The following is an 18,173-nucleotide window of genomic DNA, read 5'->3' on the forward strand; positions in this document are numbered from 1 at the left end:
TAACTAACTTAATTTGATTTGATGTTAATGTGTTAAAATGGCTAATAAAAGCATTGAAACATGATGTAGAAATGGTATATTGTTTTCATTTCTATCATTTTAGTATTTGACTGTGTTTATATACTTTAATAAAGGGAAAATGGGATAGGGAGGAAAAGGCTTAGTCAAACCAAGCTTTGGACCAAGCAGCAAGAGGAGCAGTGAAGAGAGACATAAAGGGAGAGCAGTGATCATATCATAAAACGAAGAGACTGTACCAGTCAGGGCCGGATTGGAGATTTTTCAGGCCAGGACTGATTTATTAGGTTGTAAAATAAAATAGGGCTGGTATCTGTTTTGCTGTCTGAGGACAACTGAATTTAACAAGCTTTAATTAACCAAAAAGTAAGTTTTTATTGTACATGTTTGAGTTTCCTTTCAGCTGTGACACATCCAAACCAAGCAGAGGAACAGACCGGATGAATCAGCTGTTTTTCACATTGAGCTATCGGAGCTCATCAAAGCAGCTCAGGCGTCTCGATGAAAACAAAATAAAACTATTTAAGTCTTTCTGACTATAATTTTTGTTCTGCATTTTAGTTCCCAATTCATCAAGTTTAAATGTGTTACTCAGAGGAGCTCCAGTTTTATAACACAGGTTCATAATATGATTTTATTTTGATTCCTTACTAAATTCCAGGCTACATTAGGTTGTTTTTTACATTTGAGATGGAAATGATCAATTTATAGAAATTAAATGTTAAAATTGAAAAATTAAGTAAAATAGTTTATTTTAGTAATTGTATCTTCCACTTTTGTACAATCATTAATATTTTTGACTGAGAAGGGAGCTGATGGTAAGACAAAATGACCAAAGGGGAACACAAGTCTATAAAATGTTGTGAAACACTGATCTATAGGACCTACACTAATTTCTAATGTTAGAATATACAGTAACTTTACCCCTGTAATTGTAACACTAAAACGTTTACATTTTTTTTTTGCAGTATTCCCAGGACTTTGTAGCTTCTAGAGTCAAGTAGATAAACCAGAAAAGAACAAAGAATGACACGCCAGCAAGAAAAAACAAAAATTGTACAAACAGGTGTGTAGGAAGGAAAGACAAAGAGATTAGAAACTGGTTTCTCACAGACACAACACGCAACAGCATGTTTCCATTACCACATGGATGACAACACCAGAGCAACATAGAAAACAGACTTAACAAGTAAAACAGGCTGAAACAGAGTGACTCATAAGAAAAAACTTCCTGAGTCTTAAAGATTTTGTTATTATTATTAAACTTTATATTTATTAATCGTTGGAAAAGGAAGTAATTTTATGTATTTTTAGAGGTTATTCAGTCTCTTGCATTGTAATTTTTGGGGTCACAGCTCAAATTATGGGAACCTCCTGCTTGGCTGACCTGATTAGTTTAATTTTTCATGTCAACGTAAGTACAAAAGCTGGCTTAGTAAAAACAATTAAAAAATAAAATAAATTTGTGTGCAGAACAACTCAAACAAGCTGCAATTAATTTGAAAGGAATTCAGGTAAGTCTGCTATTTTCAGTCTCTCCTATGTATCTCTCAGGGATGATGTAGATACAGTATATGCACTGAAAATCTTCATAAAAATTTCTTAACTTTTTGCATTTTTCTTTTCTGTCCATAGTAAAAGACTAAAACCAACACATTTTCACCCCATGAATCCATAGCAAATATTGTGTATAAAGGAATGCAGGTAAATCTGCTATTTTCAGTTTCTCCCAGGCAAGGCAAGGCAGGGCAAATTTATTTGTATTGCACAATTCAGCACAAAGACAATGCAAAGTTCTTTACATGATTAAAATACAGGAAAATAATAAGAATAAGAATATTAAAAACAGTTGGTCTAAAGAAAATAAAAAAGTTGAACTAATAATGTTTTAGTTGAACTGTTTAACTAGAACAGCTGAAGGCAATTTTTAGTCTTGATTTAAAGGAACTCAGGCTTTCTGCACTTTTACAGTTTTCTGGAAGTTTGTTCCAGATAAGTGGAGCATAGGAACTAAATGCTGCTTCTCCATGTTTAGTTCTGGTTCTAGGTATGCAGAGCAGGCTGGAGCCAGAAGACCTGAGTGGTCTGGAGGGTTGATACACTGATAGCAAGTCTGTGATGTATTTAGGTGCTAAGCCATTCAGAGATTTATAAACTAACAGAAGTATTATAATGTCTATTCTCTGAGATACAGGGAGCCAGTGTAAGGACTTTAGAACTGAGGTGATGTGCTCTACTTTCTTAGTCTTAGTGAGGACACGGGCAGCAGCGTTCTGGATCAGCTGCAGCTGTCTGATCCACTTTTTAGGCAGACCTGTGAAAACACTGTTACAGTAATCAATTCGACTAAAAATAAACGCATGGATTAGCTTTTCCAGATCATGCTGAGACATTAGTCCTTTAATCCTATGTATCTCTCAGGGATGATATAGATATATGTACTGAAAATCTTAATAAAAATTATTTTACTTTTTGCATTTTTCTCTTCTGTCCAGACAAAAAAAACTAAAACCAGCACATCATCACCCAATCAATCACTAGAAAATATTTCATATTTCAGGAAGAACTGCAGTGTTTTACCATATATGAGAATAATATCGAATAAAAATATATACATTTCTAAATAAGAAAAAAATATCAGGATACCTTACATTTAAAAACAATCCACCCAACTTTGTTTCCAAGTTTGAAGATGTTTCGCTTCCCATCCAGGAAGCTTTTTCAATTCAAAATGTCAGTGCTATTTCTGACATTTTGAATTGAAAAAGCTTTCTTCAAACTTGGAAACAGTGGACTGTTTTTTTTTTCTTTTTTGAAAGCCTAATAATCTCTACCATGAGAGTGTCTCCTATCTTAGCAAAGGTGGTATTTTCCTGCCCACATGGTCTTGGTCCTGTTTAAATTTTGTTTTTTAATCTTCATATGTTTCCATATTGTGTTACTTTAGTTGTTTTTGGTTGTATTGGAGTTCCAATGTATTTCTTGTTTACCTTCTGTTGTCTCCTTGTGTCAGTCTCCTTACCCTCGCTCCCTTCTAGATGCTTCTATCCACACCTGTTCCTCCTCTGATTGTTAGGAATCCAGTTTGTGTGGGTTGTGTTTTTGTTTGTTTTCCCTCCACAACTGGTTCTTGTTGGCCTTCTCACACACACTGCTGACTGCCACTACCTCGACGCCAAAATGTTTGCCAGTTTTGGGTACTCTAGCCAAGCTGAGTTTTGCTGAGTCAAACTCAGTTTTTGTCTAACTGAGTTTTAACCTTGTTGTTTTTTGTCTTTGCCTCTCGACAGGAAGCCATCCTGCAAACTGGATGTTTTGGACCTTCTCCCCCTGCAAGGATCATCTGAGCATCTAACTGTGCTGAGGATTCAAACTGGTGGTTTGGATCTACTTTCCCAAGGATTGTTTGGGCTTCTCTCTGAACAGGGGATTCATCTCCACAAGAAACCGTTCAAGTACCGCAGGAAAACTAAGTGGCTTACTGGATTTAACGAAAGACACCTTATTCTGGAAACATGAGTCCTGTTGCCTTTATTCACTTCTTCAAATCAAAGACTTAAATTTCCCACTGAGCCTGAACTAACCGCAGAATCTTCCCCTTCACTTTTCAGTCCCGGTTCGACAGTGTTAGAGCAGCACTGGACTCCTCTCTACCAACTCACAATAAAACCTGTTAAACCTTTCCCTGTTCCCTCTGTTTGGCTTTCTGCATGTGGGTCAGATCTTTAGATAAATCATGAGACTGATGATTAGCCCAGTCTTTGTTCAGTCTCCTGTTTATACTCCTCCCCTTCAGTATCTCTTTGCTGGTTCCTCATCATTTCTTGGCTCCTCATGTGTGTTTTCCCCGACTTTTCCTGGATTTTTGCTTTTTTGGGTCCTCAAAAAACCTCCACACAAGCAAACCCAGCCCACCTGCATCTTTAGGCCTTTCTGCCCTTCACTATAAAGCTGCACTCTTAAGCAATTTATACATAACCTCCTCTATCATGTCTGAAAAAACCTGACATTTGGTTTCCCATCTAAATATATTATTGTGAGCATTGACATGAACTGCATTCATAATATTTATGTGTACATGGGTTTAGAGAGAACTGCATGGAAATGTAAAAAAATAAAATAAATAAGATTAATGTAAACAAATATAAAATGAAATTCCTACCTTAAGTTTGAGGGTCTACTGTTTCTGCAAATAAAAAAACAAAAAAGGTAACTTGTTTTTAAATTTGCTGCTGAGATTATATGTTACAGTAAAATCAACAATAAAAGCCCAAAAAAGATTAGAAATAAAAGATTATAAATGATGTATAAATGACCCATAATGATGGGTGTGCATGTGACCCATCTGTTGACAGCTGATTGCTTCAAATGGGCAGGTTAACCTGCACTCCGCTTTAGCTTTAGCAATTAAATCAGTATCTCGCATCATGTACGTTACGATCTGTTGGGACTATGTAAGCCACTGGAGAGTATTAAAAACACCCAAATGTATACCTGAATTCCATGTGTATTTCTGATCAAGGCAGCAGTGCCTCAGACACATACAGGACCCTATCTCTATCTCTCCAGGGACAAACATTGCTATGGAGTTGCAACAATTTGTCAACAAAAAAAGGACTTTAATGAAAGCCATTGCTTGCAATTCAAGCCACAGATGCATCAGGCGACTGCCAAGTAAATGCCCTCTGTGCCAAATGGTAATGTGGAAACATTCCACATCCTTTAAGAACAGGTAAGCCACCTGTCTCTCATCTATTTGTGAAAATGGATCCAATTTCTTCTCTTCTTAATGAAAATGCTGATCAGATAAGGATGACGTGCAATGATGGTTCTGCGCCCACTTTGAATATTTGCTTATTGTGGTTTGAATAATGCGATGCTTTGAAATTTCAAAGGATTATGATGCTTTGTTGTAATTAAATACTCTGTTCATCACACACTGGGAATCTATGACTAAATTTAATTCAATTAAATTCAGTTTATTTATATAGCGCAAATTCACAACACGTCATCTCAAGGCACTTTACTTAGACAATTCAACCAGATCATACATTGATTCAAAGTTATCTATCTAAGGAGAACCAGTTGATTGCTCCGACTCATTAATTCGAAGGCAGTCCATCACATTAAGCATGCTTGTAGCGACAGTGGAGAGGAAAAACTCCCTTTTAACAGGAAGAAACCTCCAGCAGAACCAGTCTCAGTGTGAGCGGCCATCTGTCGAGACCGACTGGGGTTGAAGGAGACAGAAGCAGAGATACAAAGGCAACTGTAAAAGGCGGAACCGTCCAGGAAACATCCAGCCAGCTTGTAGATTTGATATATTTTAATGAAGAAAAAACTTAATTAAAAAGAAATAAAAGATTTGTCAAACAAATGGTGATATTTTTCTCTTTTCTCAGAGTGTGGGAGAAAGACTGCAAAATGAATGCAAACGGTTGGTAAATAAAATGAAAGGATGGATACCAGAAATAAAAGAGCTAATGACACAAAAGGAAAATGTGGTTCAAATAGAATAAATTCTGGAAAGGTTGGAAAAGCTGTGTGACTGTGCTAATACTGCTTATGATCAATTGTTGTGTTTGCTGCAAAAGGAAGGAGTTAATAAACAAGTGGAATGGTTGTCAAGCATAATGAAATACCCAGAAACCTTTCAAAATGAACTAAAACAATGGATAAAGGAAACCGAACAATACAACAATTCACATGAACAACAGCATATAACTACCGTATTTTCACGACCATAAGGCGCACTTAAACGTCTTTTTTCCCCCTCAAAATGTGCGGTGCGCCCTATGGTGCGGTGCGCCCTATGTGTGTTGTAACTGCGACTTTTGAGACCACCTCATTGAGGAGATGATGAAAGAGTGGCTGAATGTAAGGAGACCAGGTGTTTTTTTTCCACTCATCACCATTAATCTGTGACTCCATGCGTGCTCATCTCACAGCTGATGTGAAAAACATGGGGAAACAAATTAATGCTGTGCTCGCTGTTCAACCGCTCGACATCGGTGTGAACCGGACCCAGCAGGTGCAGCAGAAACAGCGAGTTTACATGCAAAGTCAATGGTTGACGCGGGTATAGGTGCAGCAAAAGGTCCTGCAGCGCGTTTTGAGCCGCAGGTGCAGCACGTCGGGATCGTTCAAGCATCTGACGCACCGCCAACGCGCTGCTGCTGCTCGAGATGGAAAAATTGAAGTTTTGCTGCTGGACGCGCCGCATCAACCAATCAGAGAAGCTGATCTGAGAGCTGACAGCGAGACAGACACAGCGCTCTGATGACATATGATATTAAATGAAAAGGGCTGGATAGATGAGGAGATGATGAAAGCGTGGCTGAGGGAGGTGTAGGCTATGTGAGGAGACCAGGTGTTTTTTTCCACGCATCACCATCGCTGCGTGCCCATCTCACAGCCGATGTGAAAAAAAGGTGAATCAATGAACGCTGTGCTCGCCGTTATCCCGGGGGGTCTGATAAAGGAACTTCAACCGCTCGACATCGGTGTGAAGCGCCCGTTCAAAGTAAGGCTGCGAGCGGCGTGGGAGCGATGGATGACAGACGGAGACCACAGTTTCAGGATAAGTGGAAGGCAGCGCCGGGCAAGTTACACCACAGTTTGCGGATGGATTGCAGATGCTTGGAATAACGTGTTTGCTGGCTCTGTTGTTCAAGCTTTTGCAAAAGCCGGCATTATTTCTGAGGAGCTGCGCTGCACGGAAAGTGACTGACAGCGAAGAAGGGGAAACTGGCATGTCTGATTTAGCGCAGCTGTTTAATTCAGAAACAGAGGATGATGACTTTGATGGGTTTGATTAATACTTTGTAATAAATACATGAATAAAGCACAATCATACTCAGTTTTGCTCCCGCTCTATTTTTCTACCTGAAAACTTAATTCAACAGCAGCCTCTGGGCGGGTCTCCTCCTCTTCACCGCGGTGGCTGGCAGGTGTTTTTTCATCTAAATAATCAAAATCTTGCAGCTATATTTGCTGTGATCAGTGGGAATAAAGTAGTTTTAATATGTTTTTAAGTGAGAAAGTCCACCTGAAAACTTAATAATTGCAGTCAGTTCATCCAGATTATCTATTTCTGTCGGAGGCGCTCAGACCCCCACATACCAGCGGTTCACCGACAGTAGAAATCCTTTCGTTCACCGCGGCTGCTGGCAGGTGTTTTTCATCTAAATAATTTAAACTGCAGGCACCAGGATACCAGTAATAAAAGCGAACATATTCTGTCGGCAGGTTTCAGGATTTTAAGTTAATTTAGGAGTGATCACAGCGCTGTGTCATCTGCGATGTGTCTGTCTCACGGCCAGCTGCCAGGTTTGATTAATACTTTGTAATAAATACATGAATAAAGCACAGTCATACTCAGTTTTGCCCCCGCTGTATTTTTAAATACGCAGTAGAGGTATTTAAAGGTAGTAGAGGACATGTACCTGTATATAAAAAACGCGCCCTATAGTCCGGTGCGCCTTATGTGTGTGTTAAATACAGAAATGGGACACATAACTGAGACTGCACCTTTTAGTACGGTGCGCCTTATGGTCGTGAAAATACGGTAAAATAAATAAATCCAAGCATTCTGTGGAGCAAAACGAAACAAATGTAGTTTTACTAAATATTTGTGATATAAATGGAGATTACATTAAATAAAGTAAGAGTATTTAAAAAAGGTGATCTCATAAATCTTCATACAACATCTCTACAACTTCTTCTGCACGTTTAATGCTACGTTCAGACCAGAAGCGCTGGAAGCAGCAAAAAGGCCCGTGCTACTTGTTTTTTTCATGCTAGTTCACATTAAGGTCAGTCATGCATCACAAGCAGCTTTGATGCACCTGAAGCGCGTCCAGTAAAGTGTGTCCAGATGTGTCTGATGCTTCTGCTGCTCCTGTGTTCAATGGCAGGGAGCGGCTTTGCTATATTTGCTGTGATAAGTGGGTAAAAAGTACTTTTGATAGGTTTTTAAGTGAGAAAGTCCACCTGAAAACACTGTCTGCGCAGTCGGTTCATCAAGATCCTGTTTCAAATATTATTTCGCTGTCTGAGCCGCTTAGACCACCGTACACCGGTGGATCTCTTTCACTAGAAATTCTGTTCAACAGCAGTCTCTGGCCGGGTCGCCTCTTCGCGGTTTTCTGCTACTGTTTGCGTAGCCTGGGAGGCATTTTTCACGTATCTAATCTAAACTGCAGGCACTACGATAATAAAATTGAACATATTTTTCCGGCAGGTACAAAACTCTTTTAGAGAAGTGAACAAAGCGATCTGCATCAGCTGTGTCTGTCTCCCTGCGAGCTCCCAGATCAGCTTCCCTGATTGGTTGATGTGGCACGTCAAGCAGCAAAAGTTAAATTTTTAAAAACAGAAACGCTAAATCGCTTGGAGCTCAAATAAGCTGGCACCAATGGCTGGGAATCGGTGGCATAAATAGTAGCAGGAATAGGTGAGAGGTAATGAATGTGGGGCAGAGCAAAGCAGAGAAGTGAGAAAGGAGAAAAAACCCAGCCTATCGTCCCAAGCTTATGCCAGTATGTTACAGTCAGTTGGGAGTAACTATGTAAGCACCAAAATGTATACCTGGATTCTGTGTGCATTTCTGATCAAGACGGCAATGCGTCATACACAAACAACACTCTATCTCTACCTCTCAAGCGACAAGGATTGCTATGGAGTCACTTCAAATGATGTTTTCCAAAACTCCAAAAAGGCATTCACGCTTAACAGGTGCAGGTGGTCAAGCTGGCTTTTATAAAGTATGTTATTGAGATTTGGTTAAAAAATAAAGGAGCATACCTATCCACTGGCCATATGGCTTTGGTTCTTGCACTTCACATTTGTGATGAAGTAAGTAGATTTTTCTTTATTTGAAAATATTATAAATATAAGATTGTTATGGCCCCTGTCCTTTTAAGACTGTGCAAGCTTGTTTTGTTGTGCAGGTTCAGCTGTGACAGAACACCTTCCTTATTGTGGCTGCCTGAAGGCTGCAGCGGAGCAGAGAACTCATTGGACCAGCAGAAGATTATCAAACCAATCAGATGTTGATGAGGCCCACCTGCACTATATAATATGCTCCTGAAAGCTCTCAATTGAGGGACAGCTAGTAGGAAGAGGTTTTGTAAGCTGTTCCCCCACATTGCAGAGTTTAAATCAACCTGTTTGCTATTTCTCCCGCAAGTTTAACAAACATCAACTAAACTATTCCACCATTCAAAGCAAACCATGGCTCTGTTTTTGGCTCTTCAGCACTTCCATGTTTACCTTGGTTCCGGTAGTTTGCCGATTGATGTATTCACTGATTATAATCCAATAGCATTTCTTTCACGCACGTACAATCACAATCAGCATCTTATGCAGTGGGCAATACTTTTACAAGTATACAATCTGACATTCAACGTAAGGAACAGAAAAAATGTCCTCGCAAATGACCTCTCCAGGATGTGAGTATGCTTGTTTGGTGTGACTAAGTATTTGCAGAACTTGGCCTTTTATGTTATGCAGGTTCAACACATTCATGTTGGCTGCATAAAGGCTGCAGAGGAGCCTTGACTTCATTGGACCAGCAGAGAATCGTCAAATCAATCAGATGTTGATGAGACCCACCTGCACCATATAAAAGGCTCTTGAAAGCTTTAATTTGGGGGACAGCTAATAGGAATAGGTTTTGTTAAGCGGTTCCCCCACCGTTGGTGTTTAAAACTGTTTTGGGTGGTTTGAACTCTTTGCTCTCACTTGTTCTGCATATTGTTTGAATCTGCTTTAGGTGGACTTTGCACAAGCTAGAAGCTTGTGAAGGTTTGGTGCTCCATTTGTCTTTTCTTTTGGGTTTAGAATTTACCTTTGTCTTGTTAGCAGATTTGGTCATTTAATTTGCGCTTACCCATTTTTTAATTTGTTGCTCCTCTTCTTTTTTTTTTTTTTATTGGGTTAAGATGTATTGTGTTTTGGTTCTGTGAATCCATCTTTTGTAATAATTTTTCATTCCACTTATTTTCTCTGGACACCCCTAGACCTTGGGTGTGTAACAAAGATTATGGTGTTCTTCAAAAAAGTAACCTCTCTTTTTTCAATTTCTGAAAGGAAACGAATAAACAAATTATACAATTGATTCCTGTTATTTCCTTCTTTACAATAGCACACTTTTACACAGCTCCCATGTTTTGGATCAGTTATGGAAGAGAGAAGAAGAAGTAACAAACAACTTTCAAATGGACATGGTTTAAAACAAATCTTTATCCAGTGTCTTGGTGGAAAACTATTTTCTTTAACAACACCTGGTCATTTGAAAAGGAAACAGGCCTACAGAATCACAGATCCTAAACTATACTTTTCTTGACAATATATCTATGTTTTCTGGCATAAAGCTTGTTCTCATAGGAATCTGACCAAAGCACACATTTCCAATCTTAATAGCATTTTAGCAAACCTCAGATGTTTAGATCTCTAAGAGTAGCACAGAAAGGGCATTTGCCAGAGATTCTTAGAATCTGAATGGCATAGAAAGGATTTTATGGTTGTAATTGAGATTTATTTTGCCCCAACCAATCTTAATGGTCAGATTCATGAAAACATTAACTGATAATTGATTGAGTGATTGATTATTTGTATTTACCTAGGTCCATGTTTTGGGTATAGAGCTGACAGCAATGGAAACTAAAGCCACTACGGGGAAAAAATTGAAATCGGGAGGTTTGGTCTCCAATAAAATTGGTATTTCATTACTTTACCACCAGCTATCTAAAACTGAGTTGTTTCTAAGTAATAAAGTTCATCAAACAGGTCCAGAAACATTTATTATTAGGTTATCTTGCAGTAATATACCAAAGACAGTAGGTCATTATGTGATGTGTTCATTTACTATTCAGACAAACGTCCAAAGGCATATTTTCTCCTTTGCTTTTGTAGATGGTGCAAAAGACAAGTTCTCTTCAACCATTGTTGGGCGTGTGTATTTCCTCAGGAACATGACAGTTCATGCATGTGTGTTGCGCCCATAGGAGGTTGATTGTTTGCTCGGATTAACAAACAATTGTGAAAACACACATGGCCCATGATAAAGGCAACATCCTTTTGCTGTATTTACTTTGTTAAGCCGTGATTATTTGTACTTTCTGTCTAAACCAATTAAGGTTCAGACACCTCAGTGTTTTACTTCAGAACCCATTTCTCAACACACGTTTGGATTTCTTTAAGAAATGCTTTAAACACCTTAATATGAGCTTCCTCAGATTTAACTGACTAACGTCCAACATAAGCGTTGTATGTGTATGTTTTTATTTATATTCTTTTTTCAGTGTGTTGTTATCAGAGTTAATGTTGTGAATTTAACCTTTTCTTTTGGGAGTGTGTCTAAACTTTCACGCACAACATTTTAGGATTGCCAGTCCAAAGAGGGGGAGGTTTACAGGGGGAAGGAGATGAGCAAAGTGGAAGATCAGGAAAAGCCAGGTAAGTCCTAGAAGATAAAAGATGATAGTCAGTTATTGGCAAAAGGCACTGAGCAAGTTTCAAAAATGCAGAAATTGGTACAGTGAAATGTATCTTGCTTGGGTGCTCAGCCCTAGCCTGGGTGCCATTCCAAACTTAGTCCCGCCCACAAGGTTTGAGGTCGGGAAGTTCGGTCTGGCATTGCTCCATAGTAGCGCGAGTATGATTTCCCACTCTCTGGCGATCCAATCATATTGTCAGGGCGGGCTTTATACGATGATGGACAGATGATCAACAGTAACGTAATCAACCATGTGACCAAAGCGCGCTTGGGTGACAACAACAATGGCTGCCGCTAGAGAGTTTAGGTGAGTAGATTCTGCTATTAGGTCTGTTCTAGAAGATATCGACAGCAAATTAATTTTAAAAGAGGAACAGAGAAACGCGATCAAGGCTCATCTTATTCTTGGCGTGCAACTGCACGCTTTGATTTTTGTTGACAACAACTATGCCTGGCTTAACATACGTCACGCACTCTGTTGCTGTTATTGGTTGTAGGTCTATCCAATTGAGTGCAGAGGCATTTTTTTTCCTGGTTCGTTCAAAACACTCCCCATAATAAGGTTTTCTCCTTGTTTTGTGGTTAGCCAGGGAGTCCAGGTATTGTATGTTCTTTTCATTTTCTGTGTTAGAAATTGTTTTGTTTTATAAGTAAGGGGGGGGGGGGGGGGTGTTTGTTGTTTTTGGCCTTGGAGAACCTGAGGCTCTAAGCTTCCCTGTTTTGCTGTTTTGTTTTTTTTGTGACCCCTGCAAATTGTGAATAAATTATATTTTTCTACTGACATCATCTTTTAGTTTACTGACTTTTGTGTTACACCCAGTGCCGGAATTTACCCTTTAGTGGTCTTAAGGGTGGGGGTTGTAACACACATAAACAGCGTCCACATTTGAATAAAAAGCTGTCATTTTCAGATTTTTTAAGAGGTTGAAGACTTGGTTTGAAATGTCTTTTCAACGTCTATTATGAGACTAAAGTGGGACAAAATCAGACCATCCAAACACAGCCCAATTTTTCAACAATCATTTCTGGACTGAATCAAGACTATGTTGGACCGACCAGATTTAGCCTAAAAACAAACGTCTAAATGACATCTGGTGTTCAGGAGGGATCCTTCTGCTTTTTTTACTCCAATTAGCTTTAGACATCTTCCCCAGTCTACCATGTTTGGTTCCACACACAGTAAGATATACCGTATTTTCACGACCATAAGGCGCACCGTACTAAAAGGTGCAGTCTCAGTTATGTGTCCCATTTCTGTATTTAACACACACATAAGGTGCACCGGACTATAGGGCGTGTTTTTTATATACAGGTACATGTCCTCTACTACCTTTAAATACCTCTACTGCGTATTTAAAAATACAGCGGGGGCAAAACTGAGTATGACTGTGCTTTATTCATGTATTTATTACAAAGTATTAATCAAACCTGGGAGCTGGCCGTCAGACAGACACATCGCAGATGACAGAGCGCTGTGATTACTCCTAAATTAACTTAAAATCCTGAAACCTGCCGACAGAATATGTTCGCTTTTATTACCGGTATCCTGGTGCCTGCAGTTTAAATTATTTAGATGAAAAACACCAGCCACCGCGGTGAACCCGGAGGCTGCCCAGCCTAGAGGCTGCTGATGAAGGGATTTCTACTGTCGGTGTACCACTGTATGTCGGGGTCTGAGCGCCTCCGACAGAAATAGTAGCCTATAGGCAGGATAATAATCTGGATGAACTGACTGCAATTATTAAGTTTTCAGGTGGACTTTCTCACTTAAAAACATATTAAAACTACTTTATTCCCACTGATCACAGCAAATATAGCTGCAAGATTTAGATTATTTAGATGAAAAAACATCTGCCAGCCGCGGCGGTGAAACCGGAGGAGACCCGGCCCAGAGGCTGCTGTTGAATTAAGTTTTCAGGTAGAAAAATAGAGCGGGAGCAAAACTGAGTATGTTTGTGCTTTATTCATGTATTTATTACAAAGTATTAATCAAACCCATCGAAGTCATCATCCTCTGTTTCTGAATTAAACAGCTGCGCTAAATCAGACATGCCAATTTCCCCTTCTTCGCTGTCAGAGTCACTTTCCGTGCAGCGCGGCTCCTCAGAAATAATGCCGGCTTTTGCAAAAGCTTGAAAAAGTGAGCCAGCAGACACGTTAGTCCAAGCATCAACAATCCATCCGCAAACGGTGGCGTAACTTGCCCGGCGCTGCCTTCCACTTATCGTGAAACTGTGGTCTCCGTCTGTCACTCATCGCTCCCACGCCGCTCACAGCCTTACTTTGAACGGCCGGTTCACACCGATGTCGAGCGGTGGAAGTTCCTTTGTCAGACCCCATGTTTTTCACATCAGCTGTGAGATGGGCACGCATGGAGTCACATATTAAAAGCGATGGTGATGACTGGAAAAAACCACCTGGTCTCCTCACATACACCTGCCTCAGCCACGCTTTCATCATCTCCTCATCCATCCAGCCCTTGTCATTTGCGTTAATATCATATGTCATCAGAGCGCTGTGTCTGTCTCGCTGTCAGCTCCCAGATCAGCTTCTCTGATTGGTTGATGCGGCGCTTCCAGCAGCAAAACTTCAATTTTTCCATCTCGAGCAGCAGCAGCGCGTTGGCGGCGCGCTCCCGACGCGCTGCGCCTGCTGCTCAAAACGCGCTGCGGGACCTTTTGCTGCACCTATACGCGCGTCAACCGTTGACTTTGCATGTAAACTCGCTGCTTCTGCTGCACCTGCTGCGTCCGGTTCACAACGAGCACAGCATTAATTTGTTTCACCATGTTTTTCACATCAGCTGTGAGATGGGCTAGCATGGAGTCAGATTAACAGCGATGGTGATGAGTGGAAAAAAAAACACCTGGTTTCCTTACATTCACCTCCCTCAGCCACTCTTTCATCATCTCCTCAATGAGGTGGTCTCAAAAGTCGCAGGTGCAACACACATAGGGCGCACCGCACCAAAGGGCGCACCGCACATTTTGAGGGAAAAAAAAGTCGTGAAAATACGGTAGGTAGATTTACACAGATCGTAAATGTCTGTGTCCAAATATAAACAAGAGTGCATTCAAGCCTCACTTCCTTCAGTATAAACAGTGAAGGTAACATTAGCTCAACTCACATGAAGTTCCATATTTAATAATTTTTTTACAGTGTATTGCTACTGTTGTCAGAAAACGTTAATGACTGTGTTACCCTTAGTTATTTAATGAGGATTTAATTTAACCAACTTTTAAGTCTTTAAGAGAACAGCTAATAGCCTAATAGTGTCAGGGTTGGTGGATGTTGGTGCGGACCAAAATGCAGATTAGTTGGAGGCAGAGATGAGTTTGTGCAGATTTATTAGAAGGTAGAAGGCCAAAAACAAAGCCTTCTTGGGCTTAGTACTGTTTTGACTTGTTTTGGCTTTTACTAAGCTTTTACTAAGCCCAAACACATTGGCATTTTGAATTGAAAAAGCTTCCTGAATGGAAAACGAAACATCTTTAAACTTGCAAACAAAGTTCGGTGGATTGTTTTTTGAATGTAAGGTATCCTGATAGTTTTTTTCTTATTTGAAATGTGTATTTTCTTATTTGATATTATTCTCATATATGGTAAAACACTACAGTTCTTTCTGAAATACACAATACTTACTTTGGATTCATGCGTTGATGGTTTTAGTTTATTTGGTCTGGAGAGAAAAGAAAAATGCAAAAAGTGAAGTAGTTTTTATGAAGATTTTCAGTGCATATACCTCTAACATCCCTGAGAGATACATAGGAGAGACTGAAAATAGCAGATTTACCTGCATTCCTTTCAAATTACTTGCAGCTTGTTTGACTTGTTCTGCTCACAAATTTCTTTTTCTTTTTTATTGTTTTCACTAAGCCAACTTTTGTACTTACGTTGACCTGGAGAATTAAACTAATCGGGTCAGCCAAGCAGCAGGTTCCCATAATTTGAGCTGTGACCCCAAAAATTACAATGCAAAAGACTGAATAACCTCTAAAAATACATAAAATTACTTCATTTTCCAACTATTAACAAATAACAGTTAAAGTTCAATAATAATATTTCATTTAAGATACATTTATTATTTAAAAGGAAAATATTACAGTTATTTATTTAATAGTGCCTCTCAAGTTAATGATGTATTTAATATTTCAATTTTATGTACTAAATCATTCAATTCAATGATCACTTTACAACGATTGTGAACATCAGGGTTCCAACCCCTACTTTAAGTAAACTCTGTTAAACTGATATTTTAAGGTTCTAAAAAAGAAATTTTTTTCAGAGTCACAACAACTGACACAATTATGAGTCATCATTATTATTAAATTTTTATGGGCTGTGCTTTTAGGTGGGTGTATGTGTTGGCCATTTTTTTTTAAACTGCTGTTCCTTTTATGCATTTTTTGTAGCTAAATCTTTAAGACTTAATTCCTTTTTTATCCAGGAAGTTTTTTCTTATGAGTCACTCTGTTTTACCCTGTTTTACTTGTTAAGTCTGTGTTTTCTATGTTGCTCTCGTGTTGTCATCCATGTGGTAATGGACACATGCTGTTGCGTGTTGTGTCTGTGAGAAACCCTTTTTTAATCTCTTCGTCTTTCCTTCCTACACACCTGTTTGTGCAGTTTTTGTTTTTTCTTGCTGGTGTGTCATTCTTTGGTATTTTCTGGTTTATCTACTTTACTCTAGAAGCTGCAGTCCTGGGAATACTATTAAAAGTGTAAAGGTTTCATTGGATTATATGTACATCTCATCGCTCCTCTCTTCATGTCATTAAGGGACACTATCTACCAAATTGCATCAACTTCAGAATTTTCGGACAGCGGTAAGTTTATTTAATACCTGTGTGAATTTCTCATGCATATGGAAATAAACTCTCGATAACTAAGCTTTATTTTGTGAAAAAAATATGAATTAATAATTGATTGTTTACCACCCCTCTACACATTTCTTTCTGTACATTATATACCCAAACACAGATATAAATATATATATATATATATATATATATATATATATATATATATATATATATATATATATATAGATAGATAGATATACAGATATATATGTATAAATTAACTTTACTGCAGGTGTAAGATAGTGAAGTTTGTGAAAATGCTTTTTTTTTTACACACACTCTATCCAGACTACCAGTTCCTGGTACTGTAACATAATTCACCCTCCAGGATGACATGTAAAATGAAGCTGTTGGTTTTTCTGCTGATTATGGTGGTCCTTGGAGTTCTCAAGTTTGACTTCAGAAGTTCCCTGTTAACAAGCCAAAGCTCGTTCCCCTGTTTTGCTAAAGATAATCTGCTGTTTATGCGTCGCGTTGAGCCATTCTTGTCTGCACGCACCAACCTATCAGAGGAGGCCTTTACGTGGTGGAAAGTAAGCTTTCATGTATATTTTAACAAGTATCTTTTGTAATAACAGATTTGGTGATAGCATCAGTTTGTTTCCTGGAAATTAGCATGTCTAACCGCGTCTGTGTTTCTGTTTGACAGCACATTCAACTTGAAAAGCGTGACCTCAGTTACTTTAAAGCAACCCTAAAAAGGCTTTTTGAAATCTTCCCATCCATTCCCAAATTTGGAGAACGCAGATCAGAGAGAATAAGAATGTGTGCTGTGGTGGGAAATTCCATGGATTTAAAAGGTTCGGGGTATGGACGTCTCATAGACTCCCATGAAATCATTATAAGGCAAGTGTTTTTGTTTGCTTCATCATCAAGAAGATAAATACGTATTGACGAAAAACCTTCTCGCCTGCTGCTTAGAATGAACTTTGCTCCAGTGAAAGGTTATGAAGAAGACGTTGGGATCAAAACAACACATCGTGTCATGTATCCAGAGAGCGCCGTGGATTTAGATAATACGACGCATCTTGTGCTGTTTCCATTCAAGATAAATGATATTGAGTGGCTCATTAAGGCCTTTACAACAGGATTCTATGGAAGGTGAGATATATTGTAAAAGGTAAGTCATTGCTGTCTCTTTTTTATTTACATGCTAATGTACTCCCTACAATACATATAAAGATTGAATTGTCATGTTTGTTTTAAGGTTTCTAACCCACATGCAGAACACACGGACTCTGGGAAAAAGTTCAACAGTTTATTGTTTGACATAATGAGAATAAAGCACTGATTCTGGGGGTTATCAGGTCCAGGACTGGTCACGACTGGTTTCTCTGCAGGGGGGGACAGAATGGTTAGCAGATGTCCAGGTATTTTTGCTGGTAGAATGAGTGTAGGTCTGTACCTGTTCTGAGGTTTGAGCAGAGCGGCAGAGGGGGGGAACCAGGAGGGTCCAGAGGCTGTCGGCAGGCAGAGGGCAAGGCAGAGGCAGAGCTTGGTTTGTGATCTTGCAGATTCGGATCTGAGTTTCTCTTTCAGTTTCTTCTGAAAGCGGGCAGGCAGGTATCTGACAGATTTGACTTCCAGAGTTCTTCAGAGATCAGACAGGCTGGTTTCAGACTGAGAAACTCTTCCAGAATTTCAGGGTACAGTCAGGTTCTTCCTGGGAAGCAGAGAGGACAAAAACAGGTCAGGTTCAGGTTATCAGGGAGTCAGAGATTCAGACAGCCTGATTGGCTAAGGCTTGCTAACCATAACTGGCAAACACCACTTCTAACACCACTCTGGCGCCG

The 18,173-nt window shown here is 39.3% G+C and overlaps 1 protein-coding gene across 3 annotated transcripts in view; it reads left to right on the forward strand.

Moving 5' to 3' along the window:
* The first annotated feature begins 16,135 nt into the window (after window positions 1-16,135).
* The window catches only part of LOC119788114 (CMP-N-acetylneuraminate-beta-galactosamide-alpha-2,3-sialyltransferase 1-like), a 43,217-nt gene continuing 41,179 nt past the window's right edge, over window positions 16,136-18,173 (forward strand). The window contains exons 1-4 of one of the 3 annotated variants that reach the window (XM_038292296.1): window positions 16,136-16,344; window positions 16,831-16,913; window positions 17,030-17,226; window positions 17,302-17,481. In XM_038292296.1, the coding sequence (XP_038148224.1) occupies window positions 16,287-16,344; window positions 16,831-16,913; window positions 17,030-17,226; window positions 17,302-17,481 (518 nt within the window). In that variant the 5' untranslated portion in view covers window positions 16,136-16,286. Of the gene's footprint in view, window positions 16,345-16,668; window positions 16,914-17,029; window positions 17,227-17,301; window positions 17,482-18,173 lie in introns of all 3 variants that reach the window. The other 2 variants (XM_038292281.1, XM_038292288.1) reach the window with 2 other exon arrangements.

This window comes from Cyprinodon tularosa, unplaced genomic scaffold (assembly GCF_016077235.1).
Source record: "Cyprinodon tularosa strain WSP-4 unplaced genomic scaffold, ASM1607723v1 ctg1087, whole genome shotgun sequence".
Classification (NCBI taxonomy): Eukaryota; Metazoa; Chordata; class Actinopteri; order Cyprinodontiformes; family Cyprinodontidae; genus Cyprinodon; species Cyprinodon tularosa.